Consider the following 13,162-nt stretch of genomic DNA (forward strand, 5'->3'; position numbering starts at 1 on the left):
GTTGTTAGGCTAAGTGCTGTAAATGAAGGACATTTTTTCTCCTTCCTTCCATCCTGATCCCAGATATTGAATGGACCTGTTAATCAGATGTTTGAGAGATCCAAGGTCAGTCTAGTCCTTTGCACAATCACTGTCCTGTGTGACTTTTTTCCAATTCCTAAAATCCAAAAGAAGACACAGAAACCCAAAGGAAAAAAGTCAGATTTCTAGTCGTTGACCAATCAAAACTGCCCGTGGTCCACTTCATCTAACCAGGAGGCAGGACTGGCAGGAAAGTCAGGGTATCCTCCGCTGCTGCCAGTCGATAGGTCCGAGCTGGGGCCGTTGGCGGCCCCCATGGAGACCCTCACGGCAGGGTTGATCCCAGGTCCGCTGCCCTGGGTCATGATAGAAAGGCCGGAGTCGGGGTAGACCAAGCTAGAGATGAGGGGCTGGTGTCTGGGCAGCGCCTGAAGCGACCCCGGCGACTGAGGAAGGCCGTAGGGGCTGTTGGCGCGGATGTCGTGGAACTGGTCTTGGGAAGGGAGGACGCCATGCTCTAGGGGGAAGGAGCTGTGGTTACTGCCCCCCTGGCGGCCCCCAATGGCTGGGGAGGACTCACTCAGGCTGCTGTAGATGCCGTTAGTGAGGCCAAGCTCTGACATTGGTGGTTCATCTGTGCAACAAGGACAAGAAGACAAATGTGAAATTTGTTATTCTGATTGGATTGCATTTACTAAAACTGAAATAGTCCACAATGAAAAACATGAATTTATTGTATATTTCTTCACCATCTTTTTTCTTTCAAATAAACCATCCAAACTTATTGTCCCTTTAGCGACTGAGCTAACATGCTTGCTTCGCTGGCTTGGATAGCTTTATCCCCTCCTCAATAACTCTTTTTATTAAATGAAATAGTGTACAAATCCATGAACAAAAATGCCAGGGTGGGGTAAACGGTATAGTACAGGAACAATAGAAATAATTTTGGCAAGCTTTTGTGATTGCATAGCGCTAACATGTTCCCTGCTGGCTAGTGTGTTAGCAGTTGGCTCGCCAGCTACAGTATTTAGCCAGCTATACATCCATGAATAACTCTATGAGAAGTCACTATGTCACCCAGCTTCTAGAACCACAAACACAAGGAAATGGCAAAGTACAAAACACTTACATTTCTCTTCGAGATTATTAACCATTTCAGCTATTTAACAATGAATTATCTGTAACAATAGTAAATATGTTTTTGCATTAGAAGGTAAAACTCCTGGCAATGACATGCCTAAATAAAGCAAGGCACTATGTCCCCGTAGAAAAAGCATATGTATATATGTATATAAAAGGGTCCTGGTATTGTGCATGCAATGCTTGAATCGAACATGTGCTTTTCCTATGACAAGTCAAAATGTCCCCTGTGAAAAATGCCTACTCTATTTATTTAGTGTGGTTGACTCTGTACCTGTAAAGGACACCTCGGCGTCACTGTCCAAGCCCTCCTCCTGGATGCTGTCCTTGTCCGATTTGGAGCTTCCTCGTGACCTCTTCATGTTGCGGAAGTACTGCCCCCACCTCTGCCGACCGGCGTCTTTCTTCAGCCTTTTCTCTTTAGCTCGCCTGTTCTGAAACCAAACCTGAAGGGGAAAAAGATGAGATGTCTTATTTGACAATGGCTTTGGTGACATTTTAATTGTTTAGCACAAGAGAAATTAGGCTTGAGTATAAAATAAAAAGAAGAAAAACATATTTTTATCGCCTTAACTTGTTTTTTATTTTCTAAACTACAGACAAATACACCTTTGAGACAGCAAAATTAAACAAAATGCTTTCTGACACAATTTACATTCATTCACCTAATTTACATAATTCTCTCAGTCTGGAGGACCATAACTATACAAATAACCCTCAATGTTTTTAGTCATCATGCCCCCATACACAAGTCAAAGTCATCTACATCCAAAGTCCTCTGCATGCTCTTTCAATGATGCGCATATTATGCTTTAAAACATTGAAAGACAAAATTAATTTTCAAGGACTGTCTGGACCCGGCTTCACACCTTTGTGAGTCCAAGTGGAAGAGTGAAACAGTGACACTGAACTGTAATCCTGGGACCCCACACCAGATTTATCACGCATTTAATTAACTTCACGAGAGCTACAAGTTGTCCTCACCCCGGGAGCAGACAGGTTAGCAATAAATTATTCAAGTTTAAGTTTTCTTTATCCACTCTTGATCTAATCTATAAACTTTAGCTTTAGAAAACACCAACGCAACATACTCATAAACTTCAACAGCCTTTAACCTCACTGCTTGCATCTGATACAAAATGAAGAAAGGCCCCATTTCTTATTAATCTTTATCTTACGCACAAGTTTAATTAATTCACAGGCACAAAAAGCAGTTCTACATTCACCTTAATGGTATTCCGCCCTAAGTGAACCCTCTTCACCCCTTCCCTTTCACTGAATAATGAGAAGCATTTTAGTGGCTTCCGTCTCTACTTTTGTCCTTGCAAATAAAACAATATATATGACCACCACCTAGCAACCGGCGTGAGGCTCCTCAGCGGCAGACAATATGAGAGGGGCCCTCTTAGCATTGTTAACGAGCTTGCACTTAAACCATGCTGACTTTCATGTGGACTTCATTTTAGTCCATCTAGCCGTAAATCCCCCCCCCCAACACCCACACACACACACACACACACACACACACACACACACACACACACACACACACACACACACACACACACTTATTCGGACAGTAGGCTTGTGCCAGTTTAGCCACGATTGTCCCTTGATAATGAAGCCAGGACACTAATGGAATAGCTCTTAATGGATAATAATATACTTTACCTGCACAACCCGCATATCCAGGCCCGTCTCTGATGATAGCTGCTCCCGGACATGTCGGGCAGGTTTGGGAGAGTTATTGTAAGCGTTCTTCAGCGTTTCCAGCTGTTTAGCAGTGATGGTTGTTCGTGGCCTTTTTGCAGTCGAGTCTGCTTCTGAAAAATGAATAGACAACACACAATGTAAGCCAATGCTTGACAGTTATTCTGCTTCAAAGCTATCCATTTAAAAAAAAAAAAAAGGGTTCCAGGCCTGACGTCTCAGGAAAAATTGTTTAATTTTGCAATAATTAAATTAACAAGAAAATAAAAGACAACTTAGAGAATGAACAAAAATAGTCTAATAATTCCAACTGCTACTATACGTGTACAGTTTTTCAATCCATTGCTGTCTCTTACACTATAATGCGAAACAAATTATGATAATGAAAAAATATAACTTTCAACTTCCTTTATGTGGATATATTTTGGGTCAGTAACATGAAATCCTTTGATAGAAACACAAATTCACAGCAACCAATAGCATAAAACAAGCTTGTATAATATACAACTTTCTAATTTGCCATAAATGGATACATTCTCCTCTGTCTGTAAAGCAAAACCTGGCATCCTGTGCATAATTGCATCTTGTCTGCACATCTGTTGGCCAGCACAGCAAAATACAAAACCATCATCCAAATGGATGCTGCCCAAGTAATTGCGCCCTCTCATTAGTAAAATAAACGTGTGTGTTTTTAGTGAAAACTTGCGTTAACTCGCTGCATAAATCAACACTTGGTGCCGGGCAGTAAATTCAAACAAACAGATGGGGAGATAAAACTTGACCATGCCCAGTCTGCCCTATCAGGAACAGAGCCTCCTGGGAAGTTAATGTGGCTTTGGGTTAGTTATATTCAGTGTCTAAAAAGTGTTGGGGGGGATATCTGAAATGATATTAACTATTTCCTGACAACACATGTTAAAGTATATTTAACTACTGCAAATCAACTATTTTAAAGCAATACGTTTCAGCTGGTGTATAGCAATAATCACGTCTAGTTGTAAAAGCCCATATGATTGTTAATTATTACTTGTCACTGGACAACAAATTACCTAAATACTGTAGGTAGGTCTTTGTTGTTGGTAATAACACGTTTTTGATAATATGGCTTGATTGAACTTTTTATAACTTGTTTGTTAACACGTTGTTAAAGTAGGCTATTATTAACAAAATATTAATATGAGTTCTTTTGAGGTAAATAAAATACTGTTGTTAAGCATTATTGTTCTGATGACTTTTCAATGGCGTGACTTGAAATTGTAAAAATGCTAATTTGTTTTTCATCATACATGAAATACCTACATGAAAATTCTCTCTTTCAGATTTAGTTGCGGCCAACTACCTCATACACAAGCATAAAAGCAGGAAACTACAGAGTGAATTTACTGCAAATACAATTTCCAGAAAATACTATTATATGCCTTTTTAATTTAACTCATTTTAATTTTTTATAGCTGAAGTTTTTGCAACTATAACATAATTAAACATAATAATATTTGTTTTCTCTCTAACACACACACACACACACACACACACACACACACACACACACACACACACACACACACACACACACACACACACACACACACACACACACACACACACACACACACACACACACACACACTTCTCTCCTGTCTCTACTACAATTATAAGAGTTATTGAAAGCTGATTCATTCAAGGCGCAGAGTGCAAGTGGAAGCATCGAGGCCTTCACTTTACGCAGTTTGCTATCGATTGGGTTGCGGGGCAACGACGCAATTAGCACAGGTGGGTCACAGTTTATGGGTGACCTCATTGTTACGTCAACGCACAACTCAAAGCAGGTACTGTAAAAACAATTCTGCAGACAAACGCGTCATATAACATTCAGAGTTAGGTCTGCAGATGACACGATTTTCAGGCCAATAAGAGAAATGTAGAGCCAGTCATTTTGCAGCTCACCTCTCTGTTTGGCGGTCTCGTAGTCGGCCTTACACACCAGCCTGCTGTCCTCCATCAGATAGTACTCGTCACCTGTGGCCAGTTGCCTCTTGCACACGATACAGGCAAAACAGTGCAGGTGGTAGACAAAGTCCTGCGCTCTCCTCACCACCTGTGTGGGCGGTATCCCCTGCTGACAGGCTGCGCATTTGGTCCCGAATCTCCTTTTGGGAAATTAGACGGTTTCCATCAATACATAATAACTTTCTAAACAACATTCTATAATTTTAAGTAACAGATATAGGCTACAGAAAATTAAAAAAAATATGAAATGGCCTTGAGGTACGTTTTTGAAAGCTACTCACTTGAAGAAATCCTCTTTGCAGTAGACGCTGTCGCCCCTGCTGAAGCACTTCTCCGACAGTTGCGCCTGGCAGTCGCTGCATTTCAGGCACTTGCTGTGCCAGTGGCGATCCAGCACTTTGAGGATAAAGCGGTCCACGATGTGTTGACTGCAGCCTGCACATACTGGGATTTCTGCAGGAGACATTATGGAATGACTTCAGTTCAAGACAATTCAGTCTGTTAAATGGTGTGGAGGAAACATTGTCACACGCGCCGAATAACAACCGAACCTGCTTATTGTGTTAAATATGCGCACACGTAACACGTATTTATCTGTTAATGTGCTACACACGTTAACTTATACAAGAAAGTCATACCTCATAGCTGAAACAAAGATCAGCAGCGTGAATAACGTGTACCTCGAGACAATGATTCACTTTTTAATCCTTTTTTTTCTCTCTCTATGTTTGTATTTTATATGTTAGATACTAGCCTTTTTGGTCGTTTTTTTATGAGTTTATAAAACAGTCTTTAAAATAATAGCATATACTGTATATAGCAAATTATATTAACATGTATTTCATAAATAGCCTGTAAAACCTTTTCAACCTTCGCCATATAATTACTCTTTTTGTTTTACATAACCCAGAATCAATGTAGCCTTCCACCCACATGTAATACGACTAAATATCAGATAAACATAATTACATTGCACAGTATAAACACACAAATAAACAATAAAAAAGAGAAAGTAAAGAAATGGCAGTGGTGTATGGAAGCGTACATGGGCCTATTAGTCAGTAGGCTACATTACAGTACAGACTTTTATATTAGGAAATCCATTTTCTAATATAACTTACATTCGGCTTTAGTTCCATATGGTCGAGAACGGAAAACACAAGGCCATTATCCAAACTCAATCACTTAATCACCACATGCCTGAAATATTTAACCTAGATAATAAATAATGAGATTGTTTCTATTTTACATTTCGGAGGCAGCCCTTTTCCTTAGTGTGGAAAAAGGGTTTCATCGGCTCGAAATCAGATTTGGATTTACATTTAAGTAAAACGACTTGAAACCACTAGTGTATTTAGCCTTATGAATAGATAATTAAATAACTCACATTTCAGAGTGATGAACTTATCAAAACTGTCATAGAAATATTAGAAATAAGTATGGATATCACAGCAAACTGTAGCGACAAACAGACCACCCAACTACTTTTTAAACATTCATGATTTAAATAGACATTTACAAACTCATTCTGCCAATAGATTATACTGAATAGAATGTAATCTAAATCCATATATCCAATTGTGCAGACCGAAGTTTGCAGGGTTCTGCAAGACAAAAATAAAGCTGCAGCATCATCTTGGGAATTAATAGCTCGTTGATCGAATAGTGGTCGGCTGGTTATTATTTTGTCACGCGTAATCATCTTTAACAAGCAGCAGCCACTTTTATGCAGGGTCAATTTCAGCCAGACAGGCCTACAGTGAGGTATTTATTTAACAATGTTCCCTCGAAGTAACGACGACCGATTAAGACAGCAGCTTTCTGAGACATTAAAAAAACAAATAAGTAAAAATAAGGACAACTAAAATGCCAAGTAAGACGTTATTCGGCATCTTGTATCACTAATTAAAAGAGGCTCAACCACTTCATATTCCATCCGTGTAAGGAATCGCATTCCTATTGTTCTAATTCATGAAACATTAATGAACCATTTCTTCTGGCGTCACCAGCGAAGCCCTGCACAAGTTTGGTGCTGGGAGCCACGTCACGAACAGGTGTATCCAGGTCATCATTAATTCAATGCGCTCTGTAAACCTAGAAAGCTGCTGCCTATAGTCTCACGGTGCAAACCAATAAGGTGTCCAAGCAAATTACTGGCTTTATGGAGCCCACTTGAAATATTAACAATATAGATGCCTGCAAATCCCAATGGAAATCTCTTGCGTAAATTCCCAGTATCTAACTGTGGAGCAGGTGAGGTTCGATGCATCACTCCACGTGTAATGGTAAATAGTCTGTAGTGAATAATAAACATACAAACATTTAACAAAAGCTCATACAACACTTTTTATGTATAGCCCAGTTTACGCCTTAGCATGTGTGTAGTTTTCTTCAACAAGTACAATTCAAGTCAAATTTATTTCTAAAGCACACTTAAAACAACGTTAGCTGACCGGAGTGCTTTACAACCTACTGAGTCTTTATCACAAAGGTTTATGCAGACTCGAAAATGCGTAAAAACAGTGTCCAAATTAAAACAGTGCGTAAACTAAGTACGCCTTATTTACCCAACAAAACATTGCACTATATGTGACATATAATATTCGGAAATTTGGTCAAAGGTGAAAAACCTGATGCGTAAAAAGATCTGAAGCAACGAAAATGGCACACGTCCTCTGTCGCACCAGCTGTAAAACTGATTCGTGGGACAGGACAATTTGCCCTAAATTAAAACACACAGCACAGCTGTAGCAGCCATCATCCATATACCAGTTATGATAGTACACACTTATTCAACATGGTGGAAACATTATCAACATGCTGCAATTATAGCCACACTTAATGGCATATTTAAAGACGCGAAGGTCCACACAAATGTGTGTAATATAAACAGTGCAAAAACGAATACATTGATTATATGTAGGCTTCCGGTTACCTTTCCGTAGCTCCTCACTGTGCGAGAGCAAAGCAAGGAGCATCTCCGTGTTATTGGGTCCCTCTTTTAGAGACTTGCGCTCACCATGTCCATCCATTGCTCATGATTTACGCTTACATTAATGCAAACCTGTCTTGTTTGTGATCTATTTACACTCACACACCAGGCAAGTGTTGTCAAATTTGTGTATCAGGAGCCCCAATGGCGAAAACGAGCGCGCGACTGTGCAGTGGAGTTTGCTTTTATGCTTCACTGTGTTGAAGGCTGTGCGGGATTACGCTGCGCGCCGTTTCCTGGGCAACAGGGAGATAGATTAACACGCGTTTCAGTGTTGGGTGGTGGTAACGTTACTCGGATACGCGTTACAATATTGTAGCCTACATTACTCTCCAAATAACATGAAAAGGATATAGGAAAAAAAAAAAAAAATCTTTTAAAAAAGGGGTTACCAAACGGAAAACGAAATAGGCTATAGAAAATAATTTTTTTTCCAACTCTGAAAAAACTTCCTGAGAGTTAATTTCTTAAATTATTGTCACCATTACATTTAACTATATTATATATATATATATATATATATATATATATATATATATATATATATATATATATATATAGGCTATATATATTTTTTTTTTTTGGCTGAGCTGATCATGCAACAGGGAAAGAAAAAGAGAGTGTTCATGCTATTACAGTTTTGCATGCATATGCTACTTTTGAATAGTATATGTCAAAAACTCTGCAACCAAGTCTGATAACAGTCTTTATATTGCTTTACCAAGTTTTTGCTTATTATTCTCTTAAGTGTTTTGAGTAAGAAGCCATGCAAGGCATGCGTTTAGACAGAACATTATTACCTACAATGTTTATGATTAGTTTATTGCAGACAGATGCAATGAGCACAACTTAACGAACTAGATCTACAGCCCCAAAAAAATCCACAAAACTGGACACCATAATGTTGTTGATGTATTATGTGACTCGGCCGAAGTCCTTTCTCGCGAGGATTCGCCATGGTAATCCATTTTTAATTCAGATTCCAGTACTGCCCTGCATAAAAGAGAGATTGGGCCCTGAGGGAACACTATACAGTCTTGTTTAGACCCTTGCCTTTTTATTCATTATGTTTATTTATTTTCAGCAGAATATAAACTATAAAATAAAATAAAAACTAACAATAGCAGTGAAATAGGAATTCTTTCTCTCAAATAATCGGTCTTTTTACAAACGTGCTATATTTTCACCCTTGGATGAAAAAAAAAAAAACAGTTTTGTTCGTCGCTATTATTATTATAATAACTATTGTTATTCTTGGACAGCGGTTCATCTTTTTACGAATTTAATATATTTCTTTTGAATCAAGCTTTGATTCGGATCAGATATTAAATAAGTAATATTAAATATCTTACACACACAGACACACACACGCACGCACACGCACGCACGCACGCACGCACACACACACACACACACACACACACACACACACACACACACACACACACACACACACACACACACACACACACACACACACACACACACACACACACACACAATCTCCATCTCATGTGCGTTGAGTGCTCAAAGACAAGTGTTTATTTAGGGGACAGATTGGCTGTTCAATAACATGTTGATCGGGCCAACACCCCAATGAATTTTATTGACACTGATCTTTGGCACAAAAGAGCGCCTGGGGAAATCACGGGTAGTGCCACAGCCCTGTGCCGCTGATGAATCCAAAATCAATGTCCTATTTGCCTGCATTTTTGAAGTATATGAAAGACGTTTAGGAGAAAGGTGCGGGGTTCATGGGTGCCCCTCTTACTTTTCAGCTTTGTAATAATTTTTATGTCATATTGATCGCTCATTTTTGAGGGGGTGAGCCCGACAGTAATGTGCCAACAAAGCGATAAAATGACTATCAGAGTAATGGTCAGTCAGTAAGAGAAAGTCGCAAGATGATCAAGTAAATTCACGTTTTTTTTGTTTTTTTTTGCGTGAATTTGTAAATTTAGTTAAAATGAATTTGGGTGACCTGAATCCAATGGTATGTCTAGAGTTTCAGTGTCCATAATTTCACACACAACCGCACACCACATGTATTCAAAATAAAATGAAAATATAGGCTAGTTTTTTGTTGCCTTAGACACAAGGAATGCAGCTTTACAATAACACAAAAGCTCATTCCAGAAACAGGCCGCACTAAAAAAAAAAAGCATGCGTTTCCCTATCTTTGGGTGGCACTAAATATTTGTACATACCACTAATAATTTAGCTCTCATCAGGAAGATGAGATGAAGATGAATCCGACCACTACTACTACATCATCACCACCACTGGCAACCTCAGGTGTCGCACCTGTCAGGGAAGGAATGGGACACCTGTTGAGCATTTTGTATCGGTGGACTGCAGGAGGGAGCAGCTCTGCGCCTGCTGTCTGTCTACAACTGCAGAGAGGCTGCTTTCGCCACAGTGGGTCCGGTGATCTCTCCATATCCGCTCCCGTTACAACCGCACGCGGCGGTGTGAAATGACAGCACGCGCATAACATCTGTTCGTGTGATTCTCCAACAATGAAGGCTCATTACAAATTCATAACGTCTCTCACACGCAGCGCAAATGAAGCGCCTCTAAACAGTAGACATCAACATGGGTCGGTGAATAACAGAAGGTTTTCTGCAACCGTTTGCATCTGTTTTCCACTTTTGAATGTCTACATTGTATCCTGTTTGGTCGCATCTAACCCTCACATTACCAAACACAAAATGTGAAAGTCATGGCCTTTGCTTTTCACAATACAAATAAAAACGGTTTACAAGGTCCATTTCACGCTTGTCAGAGTTCACTCAGTAAAACAAGAGCCGCGTTCAGTCCTGCTGTGCTCATTTGCTGTATTATCCTCTATTTCACGCCTAATTGTAACTCATTAACTGACCCCAGGGCATCAATTAAACCTCAGAACTGTCTGTATCTGACCCCAAAACCAAATGTTAAGCATAGGCACAGTGCAATTAGTTAAAATGGGCTCTTACCTTGGCCTGAACTGTACCGGGAGAAGTTTCCGGTGTTTTGACAGCTTGACCCCGGGTGTTCAAGCAACATTTTTAAGATGTTCCGATCTTCCAACGGAAGAAAGCAGCGCCGAAACGCCTGTGACTTTATAAAAAAAAAAAAAAAAAGAAAACTACTAACTAACGAGCTACTGAGTACGGACGATGGATTCAAAACCGCACTTTCCTGGAGATTTATCCTCTCGAGAGTGAGTTAAGCTCTGTTCGATGGCAGCTTGATTTCTGACAAATGTTAAAAATGACGCCAGTCGAACTTTCTCCTTTCGTTAGCCACCGGGGATGGAAACTTTGAATATTCATCAAGTTGCTCTTGGATTCCGTGTTGATAAGCTCGAGATGCGCTGGAGTCGAGGGGCGGGTGGCTGTGGAAAAGTGTCCTTTACCAGTGACCATTAGCAGCGTCAGCTGACCTGACTGTGAGCCCGGCAGCCTGCGGCTTTACTAAAGTACTGAAGTAACCGGCGGTCAGCTCTGCCTCTGTCCAGGGTGCTGAAAAGGGGAGTTTCTCTAACCACGCTGGAGGCTTGTGTGCTGCTCCACACACACACACACACACACACACACACACACACACACACACACACACACACACACACACACACACACACACACACACACACGCTCTCCCCTCTTTCTCCTTATCAATGTTGTGGTGCACGTGTCTGTCTTTCAAAGTGCACAATGGGGCAATTGGGTGGCAACTGGGTACTGCTCGGGACATTGTTATCATGCGTTTCCATCGTTGCGTCTTTCTTTTGTTTGGTTAAACATAGACCGCATCGCATTAGTGATACAAGTGGACGGAGCGTACATACCGTTAGCTTATGGTGTACGGTTATGTTATACTGGAATAACAGAAAGTATGTGCACATCTTTACTGCTGGGATTAGTTTAGACACGTAGTTTTCAACACTGTTTTAAATAAGAAATACTTTTGATTGAAAAATATTACCCAAAGTACGGCATATTATGGTTATGGTTAATAGGTATAAGTGGAGATTAATGCAGTCCATTAGTAGGCTAACACCTTTCTTACTAAAAAAAAAATAATTCCCTAATTTATGCATTCCTGTAAGATTTCAATTCAGGCGCTTGCGCAGAGCTGGGCGACTATTTGGCTCAGTGCCATTCCTCATGCCTTTGACACTGTGCCAATTACCACCACAACGAACAAAACTCTTCTGACGTAGTCCTACAGCTTTGATTCAATTTTACTCGCCCAGCATGCCAGCCCACAAGTGGTGTAAGCCAATTAGACCTATGCTGTTCATTAGTCCACTAAGGGCAATTAGCCTGACAAACCTGGAAAGAAATCAACATCTTTTTTTTCTTCTCATTATACCTCACTGACTTTACACTCACTCTCCCTCCATCCTACATTCACATGATGTAGAGATTTTAAAAACAATATCTAGAGGATGTTTGTTTTTATGGATGAGAAGCACATTTTGGGTGTTTTCATGGGCAGTAATCTCTGGTCAACAAGTCAGTGTGGATCTTTATGTAGATTAAGGGAGAACTGTTTGTAAATCTGGAAGGAGCTGTACACGGTAACCTAAAACCAATGCAGTGTCAAAGGAGCTTAGACTACAAGCACAACAACAGGACTGCTTTGCTTTTCCTTTTATCCACTGTGAGTCTTTGCTATTCCACTGGAACACGTATGCACATTTGAAACCTTTCAAAATAGGATCTCAAATGACACTGTTACTAATAAAGGTGAATTCACAATCTATGACATAATCATTTTACCTCTATTATTTTGATAACATGTAACAACAAAATTATTGCTTATATCACTAAGTTACTGTATGTTAAATAAAGAATTTGAGGGATAAACTGAGCAAAAAACAGCAATAGAAATTATGAATTGTGTGAAAGACTAAGCTGAGACTGCCACTTTTTTAAAGGCTTTCTCTGGTATTAGTATTATATTATAGTAATATAGTATTCTTGGCTCCCTCGAATGAATATCATGATGAGCCAACCCTGAAAACATACCGAAGCTTTTATCCTGTTTTGTTTGTCTTCTGTGGAACCTAGAGCATCATCACAGAAAATTGGTAAAGTGTTAACACACCTGGGTCCTACTTGAGAAAGCAGCTGCAATCAGGCATTAAGGGTCCTCCATAAAGACTTTGCTCTTTGCACCTATTAGAACTTTTGGCCTTGAATATGGTTCAACAGGCTCACAAGTGGATGACAAGCCTCGGCCCTTAAGGATTACTTGAAAAGAACAAACAGTATACTGCACATGAAACCTCTGTTACCTGAA

General features: G+C 39.9%; 1 protein-coding gene across 3 annotated transcripts; it reads right to left on the reverse strand.

The window, feature by feature from the left end:
- Positions 1-221: 221 nt before the first annotated feature.
- On the reverse strand, positions 222-10,918 carry lhx3 (LIM homeobox 3). 3 transcript variants are annotated; one of them, XM_078271785.1, is made up of 6 exons: positions 10,849-10,918; positions 5,160-5,331; positions 4,816-5,018; positions 2,833-2,984; positions 1,436-1,607; positions 222-655 (listed from the first exon to the last, which is right to left on the reverse strand). In XM_078271785.1, the coding sequence occupies exons 1-6, from the start codon at positions 10,916-10,918 to the stop codon at positions 222-224; spliced, it is 1,203 nt and encodes a 400-aa protein (XP_078127911.1). The 3 variants fall into 3 exon arrangements, with proteins under 3 accessions (XP_078127911.1, XP_078127910.1, XP_078127909.1); XM_078271784.1 differs by having other exon boundaries at positions 10,843-10,918; XM_078271783.1 differs by lacking the exon at positions 10,849-10,918 and adding an exon at positions 7,814-7,910.
- Positions 10,919-13,162: the final 2,244 nt, after the last annotated feature.

The sequence above is a fragment of the Sander vitreus genome, chromosome 16, assembly GCF_031162955.1.
Source record: "Sander vitreus isolate 19-12246 chromosome 16, sanVit1, whole genome shotgun sequence".
NCBI classification, from domain to species: Eukaryota; Metazoa; Chordata; class Actinopteri; order Perciformes; family Percidae; genus Sander; species Sander vitreus.